Source organism: Manihot esculenta, chromosome 4, assembly GCF_001659605.2.
Source record: "Manihot esculenta cultivar AM560-2 chromosome 4, M.esculenta_v8, whole genome shotgun sequence".
Classification (NCBI taxonomy): domain Eukaryota; kingdom Viridiplantae; phylum Streptophyta; class Magnoliopsida; order Malpighiales; family Euphorbiaceae; genus Manihot; species Manihot esculenta.
In genome coordinates this window covers 26,694,029-26,717,085 of record NC_035164.2, presented here as the reverse complement: position 1 = coordinate 26,717,085, position 23,057 = coordinate 26,694,029, and the positions used below count along the sequence as shown (strand labels likewise).

The 23,057-nt window shown below is 32.4% G+C and overlaps 2 protein-coding genes across 2 annotated transcripts; one reads left to right on the top strand and one right to left on the bottom strand.

Moving 5' to 3' along the window:
* The first annotated feature begins 9,658 nt into the window (after positions 1-9,658).
* LOC110613439 (F-box protein SKIP23) lies at positions 9,659-16,323 on the top strand. Its single transcript, XM_021754567.2, has 2 exons — positions 9,659-10,948; positions 15,736-16,323. Exons 1-2 carry the CDS (start codon positions 9,749-9,751, stop codon positions 15,784-15,786), a joined length of 1,251 nt encoding a protein of 416 aa, XP_021610259.1. The 5' UTR covers positions 9,659-9,748; the 3' UTR covers positions 15,787-16,323.
* A 1,920-nt stretch (positions 16,324-18,243) lies between these two features.
* Positions 18,244-22,910, bottom strand: LOC110613728 (rop guanine nucleotide exchange factor 1). Its single transcript, XM_021754989.2, has 5 exons — positions 22,280-22,910; positions 21,692-21,808; positions 21,042-21,580; positions 19,235-19,588; positions 18,244-18,819 (listed from the first exon to the last, which is right to left on the bottom strand). The coding sequence occupies exons 1-5, from the start codon at positions 22,554-22,556 to the stop codon at positions 18,391-18,393; spliced, it is 1,716 nt and encodes a 571-aa protein (XP_021610681.1). The 5' UTR covers positions 22,557-22,910; the 3' UTR covers positions 18,244-18,390.
* Between the last annotated feature and the right edge of the window lie 147 nt (positions 22,911-23,057).

Genomic DNA, 23,057 nt, shown 5'->3' with positions numbered 1-23,057 from the left:
AAAATAGACCATTTTTTTCCTAGTGGCATGGGTGACCTATAAGGATTTTTCAAGGCTGTTGTCTTCGGTATGGGATAAGAATGGGATATCAGCTTAAATATTGATAAGTTTTCAAAGGAAGTTAAAGTGTGGAACAATGAAATTTTTGGTAATATTTTTCGCCAAAAGAGAATTTTATTAGCTCGTTTGCATGGCATTCAACATGCTATAGCTAGGAGGTTTGTTGAGCCTCTGGTTCGGTTAGAGAAACAAGTCAGAAAAGATTTGGAGGAAGTCTTGGCTAGGAAAAAAATGTTATGGGCATAAAAAGCTCGTAGAGATTGGCTCAGGGGGGTAATTGTAATACCACTTTTTTTTTATTTGAAAGCTGTTCAGAGAAGAAACAAGAATCGAATTGAATGTATTTTGAATAATGATGGTGGATGGGAGGAGAATCAAATGGTTTTAAGACAAAATGTTGTAAATTTGTTATCTAAGCTGTACATGGAGGAGGTGATGGTTGCTCCTCCTTTTCCTTTAAGAAATTGCTTTCCAACCTATGATGAGATTTGTATGAGTAAACTTAGTGCAGTGGCTTTGGATGACAACGTGCTCTAGCTAGGAGGTTTGTTAAGCCTCTGGTTCGGTTAGAGAAACAACTCAAAAAAGATTTGGAGGAAGTCTTGGCTAGGGAAGAAGTGTTGTGGGCACAAACGGCGTAGAGATTAGCTCATGGGGGTGATTGTAATACCACTTTTTTTTTTCATTTGAAACCTGTTCAGAGAAGAAAGAAGAATTGGATTGAACGTATTCAGAATAATGATGGTGGATGGGAGGAGGATCAAGTGGTTTTAAGACAAAATGCTTTAAAATTTTTATCTAAGCTATACATGGAGGAGGTGATAGTTGCTCCTTCTTTTCCTATAAGAAATTGCTTTCCAACCTGTGATGAGATTTTTATGAGTAAACTTAGTGCAGTGGCTCTAGATGAGGAAATTCGTGGGGGCTTTGTTTGATATGAAGCCTTGGAAGGCTCCTGGCCTGGATGGATTACATGTTGGTATTTTCAATCTCAGTGGGAGGCAGTAGGGAGGTTCATTTGCAGTGAAGTTTGGAGAATTATTGCTGGAGGTCTTTTAAATATTGATATGAATTCAGCTCTTATAACTTTGATTCCAAAAGTAGAGAGCCTTATCTCTTTGTCTCAATTCAGATCGATTAGTTTATGCAATGTTATTTACAAGGTGGTTACAGAAGTTATTGCCAATAGATTGAAAGTGATGTTGCCAACTATTATTAGTCCTATGCAGTCAAGTTTTGTTCTAGGACTACATATTGCGGACAATATTATTAGTGCACAAAAGGTGTTTCATTCTATGTACTTGAAGAAGGGCAAGAAAGGATTCATGACCATTAAACTTGATTTGGAGAAGGCATCTGATAGAGTTAGATGGGATTTCTTATATGATACTTTGTTTGAAGTAAGTTTTATAAGGTGGTTACAAAAGTTATTGCCAATAGATTGAAAGTGGCATTGCCAACTATTATTAGTCCTATGCAGTCAAGTTTTGTTCTAAGACGACATATTACAGATAATATTATTATTGCACAAAAGGTGTTTCATTCTATGTAATAGAAGAAGGGCAAGAAAGGATTCATGGCTATTAAACTTGATTTGTAGAAGGCGTATGATAGAGTTAGATGAGATTTCTTATATGATACTTTGTTTGAAGTGGGTTTTCAAATAAGTTTTATTAAAGTAGTGATGCATTGTGTTTCCTCCTCTTCTATGTAACTCCTGTGGAATGGAAGTGCTACGGATTCTTTCAAGCCTGCTAGGGGTTTAAGGTAAGGAGATCTTTTGTCCATATACCTTTTTGTTTTGTGTATGGAGGAGCGTTTATCTTATCTTATTGAGTAGAGTTGTCAGCTGAATAAATGGAAACCGGTGGTTTCAGGCAAGGGGGGACCTCCGATCTCCCATTTATTCTTTGCAGATGATTTGGTGTTATTTTCTGAGGCGTCGATAGATCAGATTAGTCTAATAAATGACATTTTGGAGGATTTTTGAATATGTTATGGACAACAGGTTAATTTTCAAAAATCTTAAATCTTCTTTTCCAAGAATGTGATGTCTAGCTTGAGAAGTGTTATAAGTAAAAATGCGGGTCTATAAGAGGTGTAAGAATTTGGGAAATATCTAGGGGTTCCTATTATCTAAGTTAGAGTAACCAGGAATGCTTATCTTTATATTGTGGAAAAGGTTAGGAAGAGATTATCATATTCAAATGCTCATCAATTATCTTTAGCAGGTAGAATCACTTTGGCTAATTTAGTGATCTCTACTATCCTGTTTTATTCTTAGCAAACTGCAAAGTTTTCCGTTTCTATTTGCAAAGAGGTTGACTCGATTTGTAGAAATTTTATGTGGGGATGCAACAATGGAAAGAGAAATATTCTCTTGGTTAAATGAGATTATGTGTGCCACGAGAAGGATGCGGGGGTTTAGGCTTGGTTAAATGGGATTGTGTGTGCCAGGAGAAGGTTGCGAGAGGTTTAGGCTTGCATGATTCTAGATTGATGAATCGATCTTTTCTTATGAAATTAGGGTGGGCTATTTGTTTTGGGTCTCTTGCTTTTTGGGCTCAGATTTTATGTTCAAAATACAAAGTTGAAAATGATTGCTTAGAAGTGGCTTCATCACCGGCCAAATGTTCTAAGCTTTGGAGGGGCCTGTATGAGAATTGAAAAGTTTTGAGATCTGGGATTGCTTGGGTGTTGGGGGATGGAAGGAGAGCTTTATTCTAGTGTGATTGTTAGTGTAGTGGAGGGTTTAAGTTTATTGATAAGGTTGTGGGTGATGTGTCTCTTTCTGTGAGATCTTTATTAGTTGCTAATTTTGTTAGCTCAGATGGTGTTTTGGAATGGGAGAGCTTTAACAGCTTTCTCCCCATTGATGCTCTATTGAGGTTAGACATAGTTATTTTGAAATTTACCTCTTTAGGTGAGTTTTCGATTAAGTCTGCATATAATATACTTGTAGACAAAGGTGTTCCAAGCGATCCAGTATGGAGAAAGATTTGGAAGTTGAAGTGCCAGTAGAGGGTTAGATCTTTTTTATGGCTAGCTTCTCATGATCGACTGTTGATGAATGTGAAAAAGAAGAAGGGGACATTTGAGCTCATTTGGGGCTTGTCTGATGTGTTTGAGTAATGAGGAAATAAGTATGCATGTACTTCGAAATTGTTCTTGGATGTACTCCATGTGGAATGATCTTATTCCTTCTATGGTAAAAAGTTGGTTCTTTGGAAGTTTTTCTAGAATAAAAGATTGGATCCTAAGGAATCTATGTATTTTGGATCCCTTATCTGATAAGAGAAGTTGGTCTAAAATATTTGTTTTTGGAATTATCGTAATTTGATATTATTCGGAGAGGGGTTTGTTGGATTATCCTCTGATGTGAATGAAATTAAAGGTATGGCAAATGAGATTTTTGCGGTGTATAATTAATTAGCTGTTTGTCGAAAAAGTAAGAGAGATGTTTGGGTGAGTGGAGGCCTCCACAGATGGGTTGGTTTAAATTAAATACTGATGGCTCGATGCTAGATACAAACTTAATGGTTTTTTGTGAAGGACTTGTTATAGATACCAATGGATGTTGGGTCCATGGGTTTATAGCCTATTGATAAAATATATATTGAAAATAATAATCTTCTAGTAGTCCATATGATTTCTGGCCAAGTTGATCTTATGGGCAATATTTTGGTTTTAGTACATTTAATTAGGAGTTTGCAGAATTTTAGCACTTATTGTTTGCAGCATGTGTGGAGGGAGACAAATTGATAAAAAAATAAATTAATCTAAAACTTTAATAGTTGGTAAGATTATTTAAAATTAAGAATTTTATTGTAATTATATTTAAATTTAAAATTTAAATTAAAAAGAGTATGTTTTAATAATAATGTGACCATTGATATAAATTATTTTATTATACTCATCTATCATATAGATAAATATTATTGATAAAAAAAATTTAAATTTTTTTAATTATTTTACAATTTAATTTAAATTTTAAAAGTTAATATAATTTAATTCAAAATTTTTAAATTTATTTTTCTTCATATTTGTCTGATCTAATATAAAAAACTATAATTTTAATTTCTTTCTATTTATTATTAATTTTAATAAAAATTACAATAAATCTCATATTTATTAGAGTTTTACTTTTTAAATTTCATATTAGGTATTCATTACAATAAATTTTAGTATATTCTTTATAAGAAATCATACCAATATAATAAAAAAAAATTATAATTTTATTGTTTATTATTTTACTATTAATTTTATGGTACTACTTAATAATATAAGACAGCACTTAAAGACACGTGTATGACATTGCATCAAGGAAAAAATATAATTAAAATTCAAAAAAATTAAATAAAATATAACTAAAAAATAAAAAGAAAACATATTATAATTTCTTGCACCACAGAGATGAAAATGAGTTACTTCTTTTATTCTATACTTTTTTTAAAAAATTATTATCTAATATACTATTTTTTAATTATAATAATATATAAATTCAGTATTATAATCTATTTAATTTTATCAAGACATTTAAATTTAAAAATTTTAAATTTTAAATTTTTTATATAAATAGGCCTAATTTTAGATTTTATAAAATTATTTTGAATTTAATTGTCGCAACGGACTATCAATTGCAAAAAGCAAAACGACACTATTCAAATTATATGATGACCTCGAACACCTCATCCCAATGTGAAGCAAAAAACTATGCATCTTCTCATCGTGAAATGAATTGTTTTTAATATTTCTTTAGGTATCAATAGGCATTTTTTGTCATTACGTATTTAGAGAAGATGAGGAATTGAATTTTAAACTCCTGGAAAATAAATTATTTTTTAAAAATATTTTCAATGACAATATTTTATTTTTTATAAAAACATTTTGTAGTAAAAATAATTCAGTTTTATTATAGAATTTTAATTTAAACTATAAAATATTTAACAAATTTATATATAAAAATTTTAATAAAATTTTTAAATGATTGTATTTTGAAAAGAGAAAGTTATTTTATAATAATTTAATTTTTTTAATTAAAAAAATATTTTTTGTTAATTAATATTTTAAATACTTTTAAATATCAGAAAATGTGAAAAATAATTTTATAAAAAAAAATTTTCATATCAATTTTTATGCATGAAAAATTTAAATCTCATTTGGCTTCAATTTCATGTATTTTTTATTTGAAGCTCAAATTTTTCATGGGAAATCTTCACTTGAAATTTTTTTTTTCACATTTTTAATATTTAGGATAAGATTAATCAATAAAAGTATTTTTTTAATTAAAGAAAAATTAATCTTTAAGAAAATGACTCTTTGCAAAAGAAAAAATTCATTTGCCAGATATTTACAGTCCAAATCTGGACTATACTTTTCATTGAGGGTAAATAAACTCAATTTTAATTTTTGTCCAAATACTAAAATATTAATTTTTAATATTGAAATATTATTTTTATAATTTTTAAATATTAAATATTATTTTTCTAGGGAATTGAATAAACTTCAAAAATAATGTATTTTATTGTTAAAAATTATAGAAATAATATTTTATTATTAAAACAATAAATATTTTAATATCTGTAGTTTATTTGAGCCTTAATGTAAAGTCTAAAGATATAGGTTTATATGATAAAAAAATTAAAATTAAACTTATTTGGTGTTTATGAAAACTACATTGAACAAATTTCAACACAAAAAAAAAAGACTATCAGCGATGGATTTAGCGACGGAAATTACTTCCGTCGAAAAAAAAATTTAGCGACGGAATTAGCGATGGATCAGCGACGAATACTAAATATTTATATTTCTGACGGATTTGCGACGGATTAGCGAAGGACTTTTAAAATATTAGCGACGGAATTTATTCCGTCGCTAATCCATCAGAAAATGCAAAAAGTATATTTAAAAACCTAATCCATCTCTTTCAGGACTCTCTTTTGATTTCAGCCACCCTTTTCCTCTCCTCTCTTCTCCTTAACGCTCCATCCTTCTTCTTGCCACTGTCACTGCCGCCTCTCCGTAGCAATTGCTGTTGCCGCGGCTGTGTCGTCATTGCTGGAGTTGCCATCGCTGCCGCCACCACCAAACGCCACTCATCGCCGTTGCAGCTGTCGATCGTCGCCACTCCATGTAGTTTAGTGATAGAATGATTGGTTGATCCTAATGTATGCTTGTCCTACTAATTTTTAATTTTATATTAATTATTAAATTAATAATTTTGAAAAAGATTAGGGGATTACTTAGCCATTGAGTTTGATGGGTTTATTGCTTAATTTTTTGTTTTTATGTTTTTTATTTATTTATTTGGGGATTTGAGATGACATCAATTATTGAGGACATGATTATTATGCTACTAATTTTTATAAATCATGAAATACAGCTTGTAAATTTATGTTAAAAATAATGTAGAATTATATTCATTAGTTATAAAAAGAATAAGTGCTCAGCACTTTTTACAGCTGCACAGCAGCAAGCTTGCTGCTGCCTTGCTTGTGCAGCAGCAAGCTAGCTGCTGCCCTGCCTTTCTGCCCAGTTGTATTAAATTTTTTTTTGTTCCCATTTTGTAAATTGCCTCCAATATTTATATTTTAATTATTAATTATTTTTTTCTAGCAAATTAGATGAATTGCTTATAGAGGTAATCAAAAGTAGTGATAACAAATAATTTAAAAATTGGATAAACAATGAAATATTTTTAACGTTGTAAAGTATATCATATTTTTATATATATTCATAGACTTAATATTTGATTATAGTTTTATATATTGTTTATCTTTATTGTTAATTTAAAATTATGGATAATTATTTTTTTAGATGCCTCGAAGAGCAGTATCATCTAGAGGTAGAGGATATAGCCAACAGCTCTCTATGAATGAAATAGATGATGCAGTACAGGTGCAAGAGGAAACATAGGAGCATCTTCATTATATCAGTTCGAACTAGAGGTCCGAATTTGGGACATTTTATTAGATGGTTCAATAAATTCATAGATTAGTTTTACATTTTATGAAAATTGTTAAGTATTATGGATTTATTTTAAATTTTATGACCATTGTTAAATATTATGAATTTATTTTAAATTTTATGAACATTGTTAAATATTATGAATTTATTTTAAATTTTATGAATATTGTTAAGTATTATGAACATTAATTATAATTATTATGAATGATATTTGATTTATATTAAATATGATTTTTAATTATAAATTATTTGATTATATAGGAAATATCTAAATAAAAGCAGAAAGTTATTTTTTGTGATTGAATTTTAACAGATTAGCGACATATTTGTGAGAATATTCGTTAAAATGTGTTAATATTTCTGACGGAAATTTTTCGTCGCTAATTATTTTCGACAGATTAGCGACGGATTGTTCATAGATGATTTTGGAATTTCTGACGGATTCAGCGACGAATAAAATCCGTCGCAAAACTTTCCGACGGAATTATCCGTCGCAAAATTATCCGACGAATTTCAGATCCGTCGGAATTCCGTCGCTACTGTTTCCGACAGAATCCTGATCCGTTGAAAAATTAGCGACATGACTTTAAGCGACGGATTTGAGTCCGTCGGAATTCCATCGCTGAAAGTTTTAGCGACGGATTTCAGACTATCAGCGACGGAAAAATCCATCGCTGATAGTCTATTATTTTGTAGTGCAACTTATTTCCATTTACAAATTTACTAAATGTATGAGAAAAAAAAACATACAAATACATGATCTGAATACGGAACCCATTAAGTAGCCACCAACAATCATATTTGACTATAGCCACCGGTGGTTAGACGTCGCCATGCGAAGTTTCGATTCGAAATCGACGGTGTGATTTATTTTTTAAATTATTTTTTAAACCAAATTGAAATCAAATCAATTTAAACTGTTTAACATGCTTTTAATTTTTAACAATTTTAATTCATTTTAAAACCGTTGTCTTTATAAAAAGTTAATATAATTTAGTAAAATGTTTAAATAAAATGTAAAAAAATAAATATAGAATTTAAATATTATTGAATATTTATTTTATTAAATAAGTAAATTATAAAAAAATGTATCTATTTACATTCTATAAAAAATAAATAATATTATATTTAAATATAAATAATATTTTTTAAAAGTTAAAAATAAATTCAAACTTAATTATTTGATAATTTAATTTATTTATACATTAATTCAAGTGGTATAATTTTATAAAATAATTTATTTTAAAAATAAAAATCAAATAAAAAATAAATCGGACGGCAGATTTGAATTTATTAATTTTCATTTAATTTCAATTTTGATTTATAAAATGAAAAACAATAATCAATCTCTTAATTTAAAATTCTAGTTGGATTTAAAAATTAAAATCGATTGGCTGATACAATTATAAATTTAACCGGTCTGATTGTAGTTCAATTCATGATCCGCTTCGGATCGTGGCCATTGGTCACCAGCAATTAACCGCCACCAATTTAGAGGTGAGCATTCGGTCGGTTCGGTTTAAAATCGAACCGAACTGAATAAATCGAAAACCGAAATTTTAGTGTTTATAAAAATCGAACCGAACCGATTTTGGTCAGAAATCAAATCGAACCGAACCGGTCTGATTCGGTTCGGTTCGGTTTGATCGGTTTCGATTTTTAATAATTTTTTATTTTTTACACTTTATTTTTAATATTTTAAATTTTAATTAAAATATTTTAATTTTAGTATGATTTAATATCTCTATATTATTGAAAAAACATATTATTATCACAAATCGGTTCGGTTCAGTTTTTTTGATTTTTTTCTGATCAAAACCGAATCAAACCAAAATAACCGAAATTTCTGAAATTAAAAACTGAACCGAATCGAAATGTATAAAAAATCAAACTAAATTTTCAAATCAGTTCGATTCAATCGATTTTTCGGTTTGAAACTGCTGACCCCTAGCCACCACCATCAATTGATAGTAATGACCTCCATATTCTTTTTCTTTTTTTCTTCTCAAATTCAACAGCAAAATGGTAAGAAATTTTTTGAAAAAATATCTATAGCTTAATCAAGGGAGCACTAACAAGAGAATAAAAAGATTTACACTGTATTTGGATTAGAAAGGAAAATAAAAATAAAATACAATTGATATAATTTTAAAAACTTAACTAAAAGATCTCTCATATTAAATCAATAGCAAATTTTGAAAATAAAAGAAATCACAAATTTTTTCCGTCTGGATTTTGAACTGTATGGATTCTACATACTAAACTTAAATTATTTAAATTCTAATTGGTCAAATTATAGATTTTTAGGTTGATTATATTCTTAATATTTATAGATAAATACTAACGTAGTTAGTCATAATAAATTTAATCCGATAAAAGAAAAAGATATTTCAAATTTAGTAAAAAAATCATGAGAAATTTTTAATTATATTCTGTCGATTAGAATTTTCAAATAGTAAAAAATTTAAATTATTTAACTAATTATAAAAAGAAATAGTTTTTTGAAAATAGATTAAAGTGAGAAAAAAGAATTGAAATGCACTTTGATTCTTTTCCTGAATATTGGACTTACGGGCCGAGGCCCACCCCAGCTTCTACGCAAGCTAAATCTCAGTTGCTTCCTCTGTTCCTTATTTAAGTGTGGCTCTTCTTCGCGAGTGGCTTCATTTTCCTTCTCTCACTGTCTAATTTTCCTTCACTTTCCCGGGAAAATCAGACATAAATGGCGGATTGGACCTTTCTTCCAAAAGACCTCCTAGAACAAATCTCCAAATGTCTCGACACCTCCACTGATCTTCTTCGCTTCCGCTCCGTTTGCACTGCATGGCGATCCTCTGTCTCCCCAAAGCCGCGCCGCTTATCTGGCGCTTTCCGGATTCTTCCGAACGACGGAATCTGCCGCACCTCATTCGGTTTCTACCTGTCCAAACGCACTATATTCCTCATCAGGCCACCCGATTCCGATAACCAAATGGTTCCAGGGGGCTGGCTCGTCAAAATCGAAGAAGATATCCCTGATAGAAAGCGCTTATTGAATCCTCTATCTAGGCAACAATTGAATCCTTTACCTAGTAACTTTCCTCGCGTTATGAATTTGCTGAACTTGCGGATCTGCGAATTGGGTCAAGAATATGTTCTGCATCACGTTAACTATAAGCCCAATTCTTCATCTTTCAGTGATGCTGGTAATCTATACATGGAGAAAGTGGTAATGATATTGCTGAATTTTGAAAGTGATTTTATGTTGCTTACCATTCATGTTTCTGGAAAATTGGCTTTGTTTAGAAGTGGTGATAGGAGATGGACTATAATAAAAGATATGACATCTCCTTACGATGATGTGATTGTTTATAAAGGTAATTTTTATGCGGTTGACAACACAGGGAGGACTGTGGTTGTGGGGTTGAATTCAGAGTTGAGTTTGATTGCAAATCCTGTTTTTGGTGGTGACAAGAAGTATTTGGTCGAGTCCAATGGCGAATTATTGTTGGTTGATATGTATTTGAGCATTGATACTGGGGAAGAGAGTCTGAGCTTTGGTGAGGAATATCTGGAGCACCTTGCCCAGTATATGAGCGAGAGGACAGTTAGGTTCAAGGTTTATAAGTTGGATGAACAAGCCAAAAGCTGGATTGTGCTGAAAAGCTTGGGTGATCGTGTGTTGTTTTTGGGTGATGATTCTACCTTTGCTGCGACAGCTTCGGATCTTTCTGGGTGCGAGGGGAATTGTATATTTTTTGTAGATAATTTCTTTTATGCCAGGGATGAGAGTCCAGCTGAGGGTGATGACGGAATATTGGCTGGTCGAGATGTAGGTGTGTATGATTTCGAGAATGGTTGTATAGGACCTTTGGTGAGGTACCCTGAACATGCCAGGATCTTCTGGCCACCTCCCCATTGGATTACTATGACATCCTTGGAAGTAAGCCTTCTCCTTTGTTATACTGATATGAAGTGCCTCTTTTTATTTTTGTGCGTTAATTTGATTTTGCTTGGCATTTCATTAATAATATTTTCATTCATTTTATCAGCTTGTTTGAGTAGGCTTTTCTTAGCTGGTTATTATTGGGGTTAATGCTTCAGAAGCAACTGTTCCACACTCACACAACTTGTTTTTGTGTTCATAGGCTTTGATTTTCTTATACATACGAATTTTTTTTGGAGGAATTTTGTTTTTCACTTTTCAACAATTATATGTTAATGAACCATATCTAAAGGTGCATATAAAACCAAGTTTTTTCAGTCTGTTAACTAAACTATTTATGTATATGGGTTTTTTTTTCTAGTTCATATATTTATAGGCTTTAATTATCCTATGCACGTGTGTGCACACACACACACTCTTTTTTTTGGAGGAACTTTTGGTTTTCACTTTTCAACAATTATATGTTAATGAACCATATCTGAAGGTTCATGTAAAAACAAGTTTTTTCAGTCCGTTAACTATTTATGCATACTTTTTTTTTCTAGTTCATATATATTGACAAGTGTGCTACTTTACTGGTTAGTTTATTTGAATAAGTGATGACTTTATTGCCACTCTTTGTAGTTAGTTTAGAGTCAAAAAGAAAAGTGTTGAATGGAATCAGCAGCTAATGAATAATGACTAGATTCAGGGAAAAAGAAACCATTGGCTGACCGGGTTGAAATTTTAGCTATCATTTGTTGATTCTAATCACATGACAAATAGTCACTTTTCAGATGCATGATACATGAGTGGTAAGAATTCAAAAGAATGTTCATTTCGCTCTTGCATAGGTTTTTCTTCAAAAGTGGCAAATCAATTTTTTTTTTGTGTTTGTTTGGAACTTTGTATTAAGGATGTCAACATGGTGATTTAGTTGTGAATGAAATATTTTCGTAATTATAGGATTTGTTTTCATCAGTAAAAGGTCTACCTGTTTGAAAATGTTACTGCAGAACCTCCTTTGGTGTTTGTGTATGCATTTGCATAACGGAGCCTTTTGTAGCAGTAGTATTCATCTGGTTTCAGAGCTACATAAAGTTTGGTTTGGCAGGTTGGGATGAATTTATCAAATCAATCCAATATGGTTGATTGCTATATAATTGAAACTACAATCAATGTTGTGATAATATGCTACCAAATATGCCATTAAAAAATTTGCATTGTTTAGTCAGCTTCATCAATTTAGGCTTCATTAGAGCCCATAACTGTTGAATTTTGCAACTATATTACGTCTCTGGAATTTTACTCAGACAAAACCCTTCACAACTAAATATTGTTCCTTTCTCAAGAAATTTATTTGTTATTGTTGAAGTTAGAATAATAGAAGAGAGAAGAAAATAACACAAAAAGATTTACGTGGTTCGACTACGAGAGCTTACATCTACAGACACAAAATCTTAAAGGGCTACATCTTTATTAAATTGGATTATCTCCTCATAATACAAAGGCCTTTCAATTTATAATATAGGATCCAAGACATATATGATAATATGATACTATAGGTTAAGAGATTCTCCAACTATAATAGAAATATACTAAATCCTTCTAAATAGGAATACATATTATGCTATCTATTTGGGAATACAAATCCTTATTAAATAGGAATAACTTTCCGTAATACTCTCCCTTAATTGAAGTATGGAATCTCATTAATTCATGAAATCTCATCAATTCTAACACGCTCTTTTAATGAGATTCTACGTAGAAGACACGAAACTTCATCATAACAACTTACAACCAACAACTCATGAGCATATTCAAAAATACTCGCACAAAATACTAAAATACAAAATAATCCTTAGAATTGCACTTTCTTTTCCAAAGGCAATGTCGGCGAGGAAACATCAACTTAAAATCCATCTCCAAAGGCAATACCAGCGAGGAAACATGAATACAAAACCCGAGGGAACCTATCCTATCAACTTCAAATTCTATGATTTTCAGTTCATCTGTCAACCTTTCTTGTTCTGAACTCCACTTTTTGGATTTGAGAAAGGGTTGAAGGTAACTTAAAATCCCTTTCCGACTATTCTTCTTGGTCCATCTCCATAGGCAATATTGGCAAGTCAATATTAACGCAAAATCTCTCTCGACATGCAATATCGGCAAGGAAACATCAAAACAAAAGAACTCGTAGGATTGAATAAACCACACCAATCAATCACAAACATAAGTGTGAACAGTGCCCATAAAAGTACCGGTAAATGGGGCCCATTAATAGTAATGATGAACCGTACCCGTGAATAGTATTAATGAACAATACTGTGAACAGTACTAATGAGCAATGCCAAGTCTTAAAGAATTTAAGACTATGATACCATGTTAAAGTTAGAATAATAGAGAAGAGAAGAAAATAATACAAGAAAATTTTATGTGGCTTGGCTACGCGAGCCTGTATCCATAGACACAAAATCTCAAAGGGTTACATCTTTATTGAATTAGATTATCTTTTCATAATACAATGGCTTTCCTATTTATAATGGAGGATTCAAGACATATATGGTATGATACTATAAATTAAAGGATTCTCCAACTATATTAGGAATATGTCAAATCCCTCTATTTTTGGAATATATTATTCTATCTATTTAGGAATACAAATTCTATATTAAATAGGAATAACTTTCCACTCCCCTTTTAATTGCAGCATGGAATCTCATCCATTCTAACAATTATAAAGGTTAAAAAAAAGAAGAAAAAGAACTAAAATGCAAATGCTGTATAAAATTCTACATATTATAACAAAATATAGAAACTAATAGTATAAAAGTTCCTAAAGAAAAAAAAAAAGAAATTTTTTACTTATATTGAAAATTCACGAGGCAATATCCTGAAACAATGACAAAATGAACTAAGATATGCAAATATAATTTTAACAATTTAAATAAAATGACAACTTGGTTTGTTAAATGTTGCCTCATTCTTGGTTTATTAGATTTTTTGTGACTTTTGAAATATTGTTGTTAAAGTCCAGAACTTCAAATGCTTTAGTTGGATAATGGGTGCAAATGTTCCTGGGCCATTGTCTTAATTTGGGAGCTCATGTATATAGTATTTAATTTTACTTTCTGTTGCAACTTGGATCCACTAGATTTCCCATTAGTGCTATTAAATGCGCTGGTGGGGCGAGGCAAGGCCTCTTGTAAGAGCGAGCGCCTTTCCTCGCCTGGCTCAAGGCTTGAGGCGCGAGGTGAGGCGTCACATCCTGAAAATAACATTTATGGCTTATTTTTTTCTTTCTTTTTGAAGACTAAACCCTAATACATATTTTCCTTTGAATTAGAGAATATATCCTCCGTAATTATGCTGATTAATTAGGGATTTATATCTTATAATTAGGCTAATTAATTGGAGATATATTCTTAATTAGTTAGCATAATTATATATATATATATATATATATATATATTAACTAATTAGGAAAAAAATAATTATCTACATACTTGCAGTGTTATTAAGGCAAGAGGCGATACTAAGGCGACAAAATCTCCTATCGCTTTAGGCGAGAGGCGAGGGAATGCCTTTTTGATAAAGGTGATAAAGCTAAAATTTTTTCATATATTTTAAATATACATATATACACATCAATTAGCACCCATATTCAAAGGAAAGAAACATATTTAAATGAAAAGAAAAAAAAAATATTACTTGCAACAATAATGTAAATGGGCATATTCATTTAGTTATATAGTCATATTTCATATATCATATACATATGGCCATACTCATATATTCATATTTCATATGCAAAGCAACCCCAAAATACATATAAATAAGCAAAAACATCCAAAAATTACAACATCCAAATATAGTCATACTCGTATCATATTCATATTTCATATACAAAGCAACATCGTAATTCATATTTCAACACTAAAATAAATAAGCAACAACATTCATCACAAATCAATAACACCCATTTGAAACAAATAAGGAAGCAATCTATAATTTCTAATAATCAATGACAAGCAATAAAACCAACATGAATACATCAATTAATAAACTAAAATTGCAGGGGAAAAAAGGAAAGAAAAAAAAAACTTTCTGGTAGGCGTGGGGCCGGGGTAGTGAAAGGGAGAAGAGGAGAGAAAGGAGAGAGGAGGAGAAGAGAAAAGGGGAAAAAAGTACTCTTCTGTGAGAAGAAGAAGGGGCTAGCGTGAAGAAGAGAAGAAAGAGAGGAGGAGGAGGAGGAGGAAGAGAGAAGAGGAAGCAAGCATTTCCGATGCACATATATATATATATATGCATTATACTTGCATATATACATATATATGTGCACATGTATATGTATAAGCATGGTGCCTCACTTCAAAAAGGAGTCACCTTGCCTCTTGCCTAAGGCGATAGTGGACCTTGATGCCTCTCACCTTGATAACATTGTTTCCCATTGAATTGTACCAGTACGTGCTTTGTAGTTTTTTTTTTTTTTGCTTTTTTTTTTTTTTTTTATTTTATCATAAAGGGCAATTCATTGATCATGATCTGAAAAGAGTCATTACAAACTTAAAAAGATTGGAGGAGGATTTGAAATCCAATCCTACCTTAACATATTAACTCTAACTTGTCTTGCTAACCAATCTGCAGAGCATTTTGCAATTCTGGTGCAATTCCACATTATTTTGGCTTGATCATGTTTGTGCTTTAATGTATCAGTTATACCTACATTTTTGTGTTATTTACTACTGATGCTTATATTCTCTATATATAATGCTTACTTAGTGCTATGTTTATGAATGGGACAGGTACAAACTCAAAATAAAGTCGAAGAGTTGTCCTTGAAAAATGATGATTAACTCTTCTTCTTTATGGCAATGCTGCTAAATGTAGTCATGGCCTGGTACTTGGATATCTAGAGCTGAATCTTTGAATGATCTTGGACTGATTTTGGTGATAGGAAGTGTTTGGAAATAATACTGGTCCTGCTGTCAAAGAATATGAACAGAAACCTTCTGCGATCTTTGAGTTCTGATCAGTTTTTTGTAAATAGCTGAAAGTTCTGAGACAGATTAGAGAATTGTCTCATGATGGTTGGAAGTTGAGCATCTGCTATCTTCTGTCTAGGAAGGAAATGAGATTAAGATGGTGGTTACTGGATCGCTCCAGTTATCATTTCGTTGATTCGATCTGAGACCAAATCAGACTGCTGTTCAATGCTGACTTAATTTCCCTTTCTATTAGGGCGTGTTGTTTAATTCATATGTTCTTGTGCAGTTTGTCTTTTAACCAAAATATAGCTGGTGAATTTTCACAAAATCCTTTTGGATTTGTACAGACCTTGAAGACCTAGCAGCAATAACTTAATAATAGTTTTTTTCTTGTTATAGTGCAAATAGTTCTTTTACTACCATTGCAGAAAAAGCTAAAAATGAACAGGGTGGACAGGGACTGCCATTTTTGTGACTGAACAATTGCTGGATGATTTGGAGACGTTACATGAGCTATTTGTAATTGGAGTTGTATTGTCGAGAGGACTAGTAGTTTGTGGGTGGCATTGATTTGATGTAGGCTACGTAGATGCCTTGACCTAGTTCAAATATAATAGAACTTATTGCTCAAAAGCTACAATGTGAAGCAGCTACTTTGTAGGCGATGAAGAATCCATTCTCGGAGTTTCCACTGGTTATGATTTGGTGAATTTGAAGGCTGAAAGCAGCATCAATGACAAAGATGCTAGCAAACACTGACAGGATTGCTTTTCTTGTTTCACTCCCAAAAGCACATCGCAGAGCCCACTCTTAATTGCTCAACATTCAAAACTCTCTCTGCTAGAAGCCGAATGATAATGGTGGTCCACTTTTCCACCCAAAACTTACTGGCCCTTGTCGCCTCCTTACGTGCACATCATCTGGTCCTTTTGCAGCTTTAGACATGCAAGTGCCTTATTGGGCTTTTTGCAAAATAAAATTAAAAAATATATATTTCTTAAACTCTGGTTCGCGAGAAAATATTTTCCAAACCAGGGTGAATCGGTTCTCCCTATCGCATTTATAAAATGCGGCAGAGAGTCATAAATTCAAAAATAAAATTTTTTTAAATAAAAAAAATTTTACCGCCCTTTTGACGTGTGGTAGAATTTGATTTAAATTTTTTTTTAAAATAAAAATTCTATCGCAAAAGTGCAGTAAAATGTTATGCAAATTTTAAGAAGATTACAAAGATTTGAATTAATTTCTATATTTTTATTCAAAGATTTGTTTAATATATATATTATATTAATTAATTTATTTATTTATATATAAAAAAATTTTAACTTTTAAATTACCGCACTTTAGAGACGTCCCGTAATCTAAAGGTTTGTTTCATATATATTATATTAATTTTATTTATTTATTTATATATAAACAAATATATATAATTATAAAAATTATATTAATATTAATCATTTAATATAATAATAATAATATATAAATTTATTTTAATAATTAAAATTATATATATATAACATTGTAATTATATTTATTTTAAAAATAATATCATATATTTTATATTTATTTATAGAATTTATTATTTTTATTAAAATTATATTTATAAATAAATAAATAAAATATTTATGAATCATAAAAATTTAAAAAAATATATATAAATAATTAAAATTACGTAATATAATAAAGTAAAATAATATAATTACAAATAATAAAATAGAAAAATAATGCTAATGATGTCCCAAATGTACTCCTGTGCCACATGGACGTCCCCTTCTTTCATGTGGACGTCGAGTTCTATATGGTCTGCGGTCACCACTTGTACCTTCACCTTCAGGAGCAGCAGGATTAATATTTATATCAGGAGTCACCGAGTTCGGATCTTGTGTTGTAGTATAATGCGATGGTAAATAGATATCATCAGATACAACAGTGGAGTACTGTTGCAAATAGACTCCCTGCCGCATTTTATAACTCTCTGCCGGATTAATATTTTTGAATTCATGACTCTCTGCCGCATTTTATAAGTGCAGTAGAGGACCGATTTACCCTAATTCGGAAAATATTTTCTCGCAGACCAGAATTTAAGAAATATATTTTTTTTAACTTTATTTTGTAAAAAACCCCTTTTATTTATGTTATATCATACTCAATTGCGCTGTTTTCCTTATTGGATTAGCTGCTGCAAATAGCTGTCCGCACATTGCACAATTGAATTTCAAGGATGATGACTCCAGAGTCGGGGGATATAACTTCATATAAGAGCATAATTTTGTTGAACAGCATAGCTAATCTTTCATCAATCACAACTTCACCAAAAAAGAGGAATGATCAAAACTTTAGAATTTGATATTTGATCTTCTATTGCTAAAGAATATACAACGTTAGATACCAAGTCTAAGGCCCGACAGCCATAAGGTACATGGCAAATCTATGAGACTAGGCCTAGTTTGAGATGGTGACTTCTTTGAAAAGTCAATCTCGTTCAGGGGCATCTCCAGAAACTCTTCTTGCACTTAGGTTGCCGGTGTATGACCAAACCTTCTCAAACTCAGCTGGGCATGGTTTCTCCAATTTCTGATCAGATGCTTCCTTAGCATTGTTCTTTCTAAAAGAGGATGGTACCCTTCCTGGGCTTCCACCCACTGGAGTGGAAGAACAAAACGTTGGGGTTGCAAATGGAGAGGCAAAGGGGCTGTGTTGGATGGAGAAGGGGCTAGGAGACATTCGCTTCTGGATTGGAATACCACCCAAACCGTTCCTATTGAATAGGGACATTGATTCTGCTGCAGCAGACTTGGTGGCGTCATCTACATAAAGAACATCATCTATCCTCGCCATAATGTTGAAGGCCAAGCTCTCCATTACTCTCGAGTAGCTTTCAAGAATGGACTGTCCAACATCCTGCATTGACACAAACTCTTATCGTCTTCTCTAATTTTTCAGTTTATCAGATATTAAAGATGCCAACTGCACATTAGGCCACATCAATGCTCAACAGGACAGCTGTTCTCGTAGGGTCTAAAGTAAGCAACTCAAACTACAAACGTTAACAAATGATGGGGACATAAAGTAATCAATATCATGCTAGTGCCTTGTACTCTATTTACAAGCTCTATTAGTATTGGTACTTTAAATTACATGACTGCAATAGTTGGATCACCCCTTGAGCTATTTGTTATAAAGGCATTGCAATCAGCGAATATCCCAAAGACTTATTTCCCTTGTATATATTATAAGTGATCTTTCCATGATGGCAATCAAGACTAGCTAGTGGTTATTACTTTTGTGACATTCTTAAGAGTATTGGAGCACATACCTTGTTATATTGAATCTTGTTCATATCCAATGCTGTCTGTGGAAGGCCAGGAAAACGGATCCTTAGGCTTTGTAAGAGTGTCTCAGCTCGTTGGGCCAGAAAATGATTCTTTTTGGTGTCAGCAACAAGGCCCTTGACCTTGCCACCCCATGATGAATGGCTAGCTTTCAAGTGACGTGTCAGCTTTTTATTGTCTTTCTGCTTCCAGACATGCACTGCTGCCTCAATCCTGTTAGCTATTTCCAGAGTGTGATGCTCAGTTGAGAGGTCTAGGCAATCAAGAAGACATTCCGGCTTGAACTGCTCAGCAGTTATGTAGCGGTAGATGATATCTCCGAGGCAAGCTTTTCCACTCTGATTGTGAACAAAAATTAACAAAGAAAAAGAAAATTTAGAACTTGAATTGGGAGGAAACAAATATAGAATAAAAGAATGAGTAAGGGAGAAATTGCAAGATTTCTTCTATTTTTGCCAAAGAAGGTACAGACATTAAAAGGGCATGCCAACTTCTATGCAATAAATTTATATCTGTTCAATAAAAATTCCATTATGAGAAGCCAACAAGAAAATAAAATCTTTAAATACACAAGTTTCATGGTCACTATTAAAGTTCTAGTTCTAGTTCCACCCTGCAAAAATGCAATCCATTGTTTTCCAGGTCTATCTCCGTTTTAGTCTTAAAGGCAACAGGATTTCTAGGAAATAAAATTGATGAGCGCAAAGAGCCTACAGAAGTAACTATTAGCTGATTAGAGGATAAAACTGATACTGTCAAGCAATAGAAAAATATATAAAATGGGATTTGAAGTGATGAGAAGAGCTCACATTAACAACTTTGTGCTACTATTGTTTTGAAATATATTTAGCTATACAGGAATGGTTATCCATTAAACTGATGACTGACAAATTAATTGTGCATTACTCTAGGGAAAGGAGAAATATTTTGTTAACAGTTAGCAAAAGTAGTCAAAGGCCTCTTATTCCAAAAAAGAAGCAAGATACTAAGCTACATATTAGAATTCATTGATCACTTCTAAATTTTACAAGATGCTGTATGATTTGCAATAAAATTTTGTCATCCATCAAATGATGAGTATGCTTTCAACATACTTTTTGACATATATAATCTTATTATCTATACTGGCATGCCTCAAAGGTTTGTGATGCAGCAAGAACATTTCAAATAAGATTATTAAAAAACAAAAAGAATAAGAAAAACCAGAGTGTTGTATACGTTCTGGCATCTATCACCAGTTCACTATGTGTTTCTTTTTATGAGAAATAATTAATGTGCTCCCTAGTGGTTCCTTCAGTGATATCTAATTATCTATCATCATTTAACCGTGTGGTTCCTTATAGTCATATCTTTTGCGTACACTAGAACTGCATTATTTATAAAACTAATCCTTTTGAAGGCTCTCCAAACTATATCACTGAAAGGAAAGAACATTATTGTAGTTTGGAAACAAAAATAGGTGATATCTTGAATCATTTTTATAGCATTGCAAATTTCAAGTTTGGCACCACCCCAATGGCTAGCTGACATGAGAAATCAGGATATAGTATGATGGAATCTCACGTTCTTTGAGAATCAATAAATGCTCTCAAGTTCTTTGAGAATCAATAAATGCTCTCAAGTTCTTTGAGAATCAAATAAATGCCAGGTGACCAGCAACATAAATCTTACAAAATCTCACATAAAGGATATTCTTTTTAATGGTCATAAACTAAAGAAAATTATTAATCTACATAAAGCTATTAATTAAAAAGCAAGACAGCAGAAATTAAAGAGATGCACAAACCATACCTTAGGTAAGCTCTCTAAGTATACACTAGGTATCTCCATCTCAGCAAGCACAGTACTATTGATTGCCATGGCTGCCTTTAAGATCTGGTTTGTGCAATCCCTGCACTGCTGCAACCTTTTCCTGGCATCCTTAGACAACCCATTTGATGGTACTTTTGGACAAGGCAACCACCATTTCTCCTCCTGCCTAATTGAAGGTCGCCCACTAGAATTACTTGATGGATAAGCACCGCAATCACCACCATCAGCCACAATTATTCCCCGATCAACATACCAGAATTCTGTTTCACAAAACCCATCAAGCATGCTAATCAACATAGCATCAAGCTTCTTCAGTGCAGGGAGATTCACGTATAAATCTGATCGTGGTCGAGTTGCCATGACCTCATAGGTGCCTCCACCAGGAAATTGTTGTATTGAAGGAACAAGTTCAACTATTGAATCACTCACACATAAGAGCCATTCAATTTCTCTGCGCCACATTGATTTCTTTAGTAGAGCCAATGGCTCTAACCTCCACAGCTCACCAAACACAGTTGCTGCCATATCCAACAAAAGTCGAGTTTAGAGCTATACTCACATTGTACTAGTTAACATATAAAATCAAATAGGACTGCATACATAAGAAGAGTGTAAAACTTTATACGAACCAGAAAGATTTGTGATGGCATTTGAAATGGCAAGTGCACTGCAGACTCCTTTTCCACCTCCAGACATGTCCTCTCCCAACAGAAGCTTAGCAAATCTCTCCTTCATCATTTCAACTTCTACAAAAATGTGTACATAAAAAGAAAGTATTAAACAGAGAAATGATTAAAACGGATAATCCCTAAATGACAAAAAGTTATCTATAATTTGGAGTTATAATGGCCTATTGGTTGTAAAGAAACCTTGAGGAGAAAAACACTAAATGGAAATAAAAAAGAAGCCTAAAAATTTGACAAATTAAAGGTTAAGTTCTCCTATTTCCTCCAAACTCAGAAGAAACAAAATCCTAAGAACTCAATTTTCATGATTTCGTCGCTTTTCTCAGCAACCAAACAAGTGATCTCCATAAAATTGACTGCCGGAAAAAACGGAAGCAAATCAAACAGCTTCCAAAATTTGACCTAAAATCTCACTCCTATCCATCGGATTCACAAAAATAACATCAAAGTGAAATAACATGACCAAAATTTTTTTTTAATAAAAAAAAAGAGAAAAATATAATAGTAAGAATCAGAATCTGAATCATGTACCAGACAAATCCATCTCCCGTTTCTCAGGCTTGACGTCCCAAATCATCATGTCCTTTCCTCCAACCACCGGCAGCAACACCGGAGACTGAAAACAGAAACTGGAGGCTACCGCAGGACGAGGAGACGAAGTCAAAGAGCAAGAAGCACCTTCACCATCAAACCGCCGACACGAGAAACTACTACAACTCTCTGATTCGCTAACGTCAGCACTCAAACTATAACTACCACATCTCTCGCTCTGCTGATCAGAGCCTTCATCAGAAGATATACTCCCCATACTCTGAACAAAGATCCAACACTCCAAAACAAAAACTCAAAAAGAAAATAAAATGTCTCAGGAACGCATCAGCAACAATGAGATTAAACACATCTCATCACATCAACAAACCAGACAATGTGGCGGCGACCGGTGGTGTCGGTGGTGCTAACGGAGGTGGTGGTGATGATTGTTAAAGAAAAAAAGTGGTGATTATAGCAGACAAATAAAAAGCATGCTCACATTGAGGTTTACTCACACTGTACTCTTTCATCCTCTCTCTCTCTCTCTCAATGGTTATTTTTGTGGTCTCTTTCTGTTAGCTACCTTCTTTTTCTCTCTCTACATTGTACTGAACAGTGAACACATGGTGAGGATGGAGAGAGAGAGATAACGGCCGTTTCCGGATGATTTGTCGTCTTTCCGTAACATGAGGTGTTTTAAGCACCCGACACGGTCCTTTTTTTTGTGGGCCCATTCTGCCTTGCCTCGTAGGCTTTTCCCTCATTGACACGGTGGATT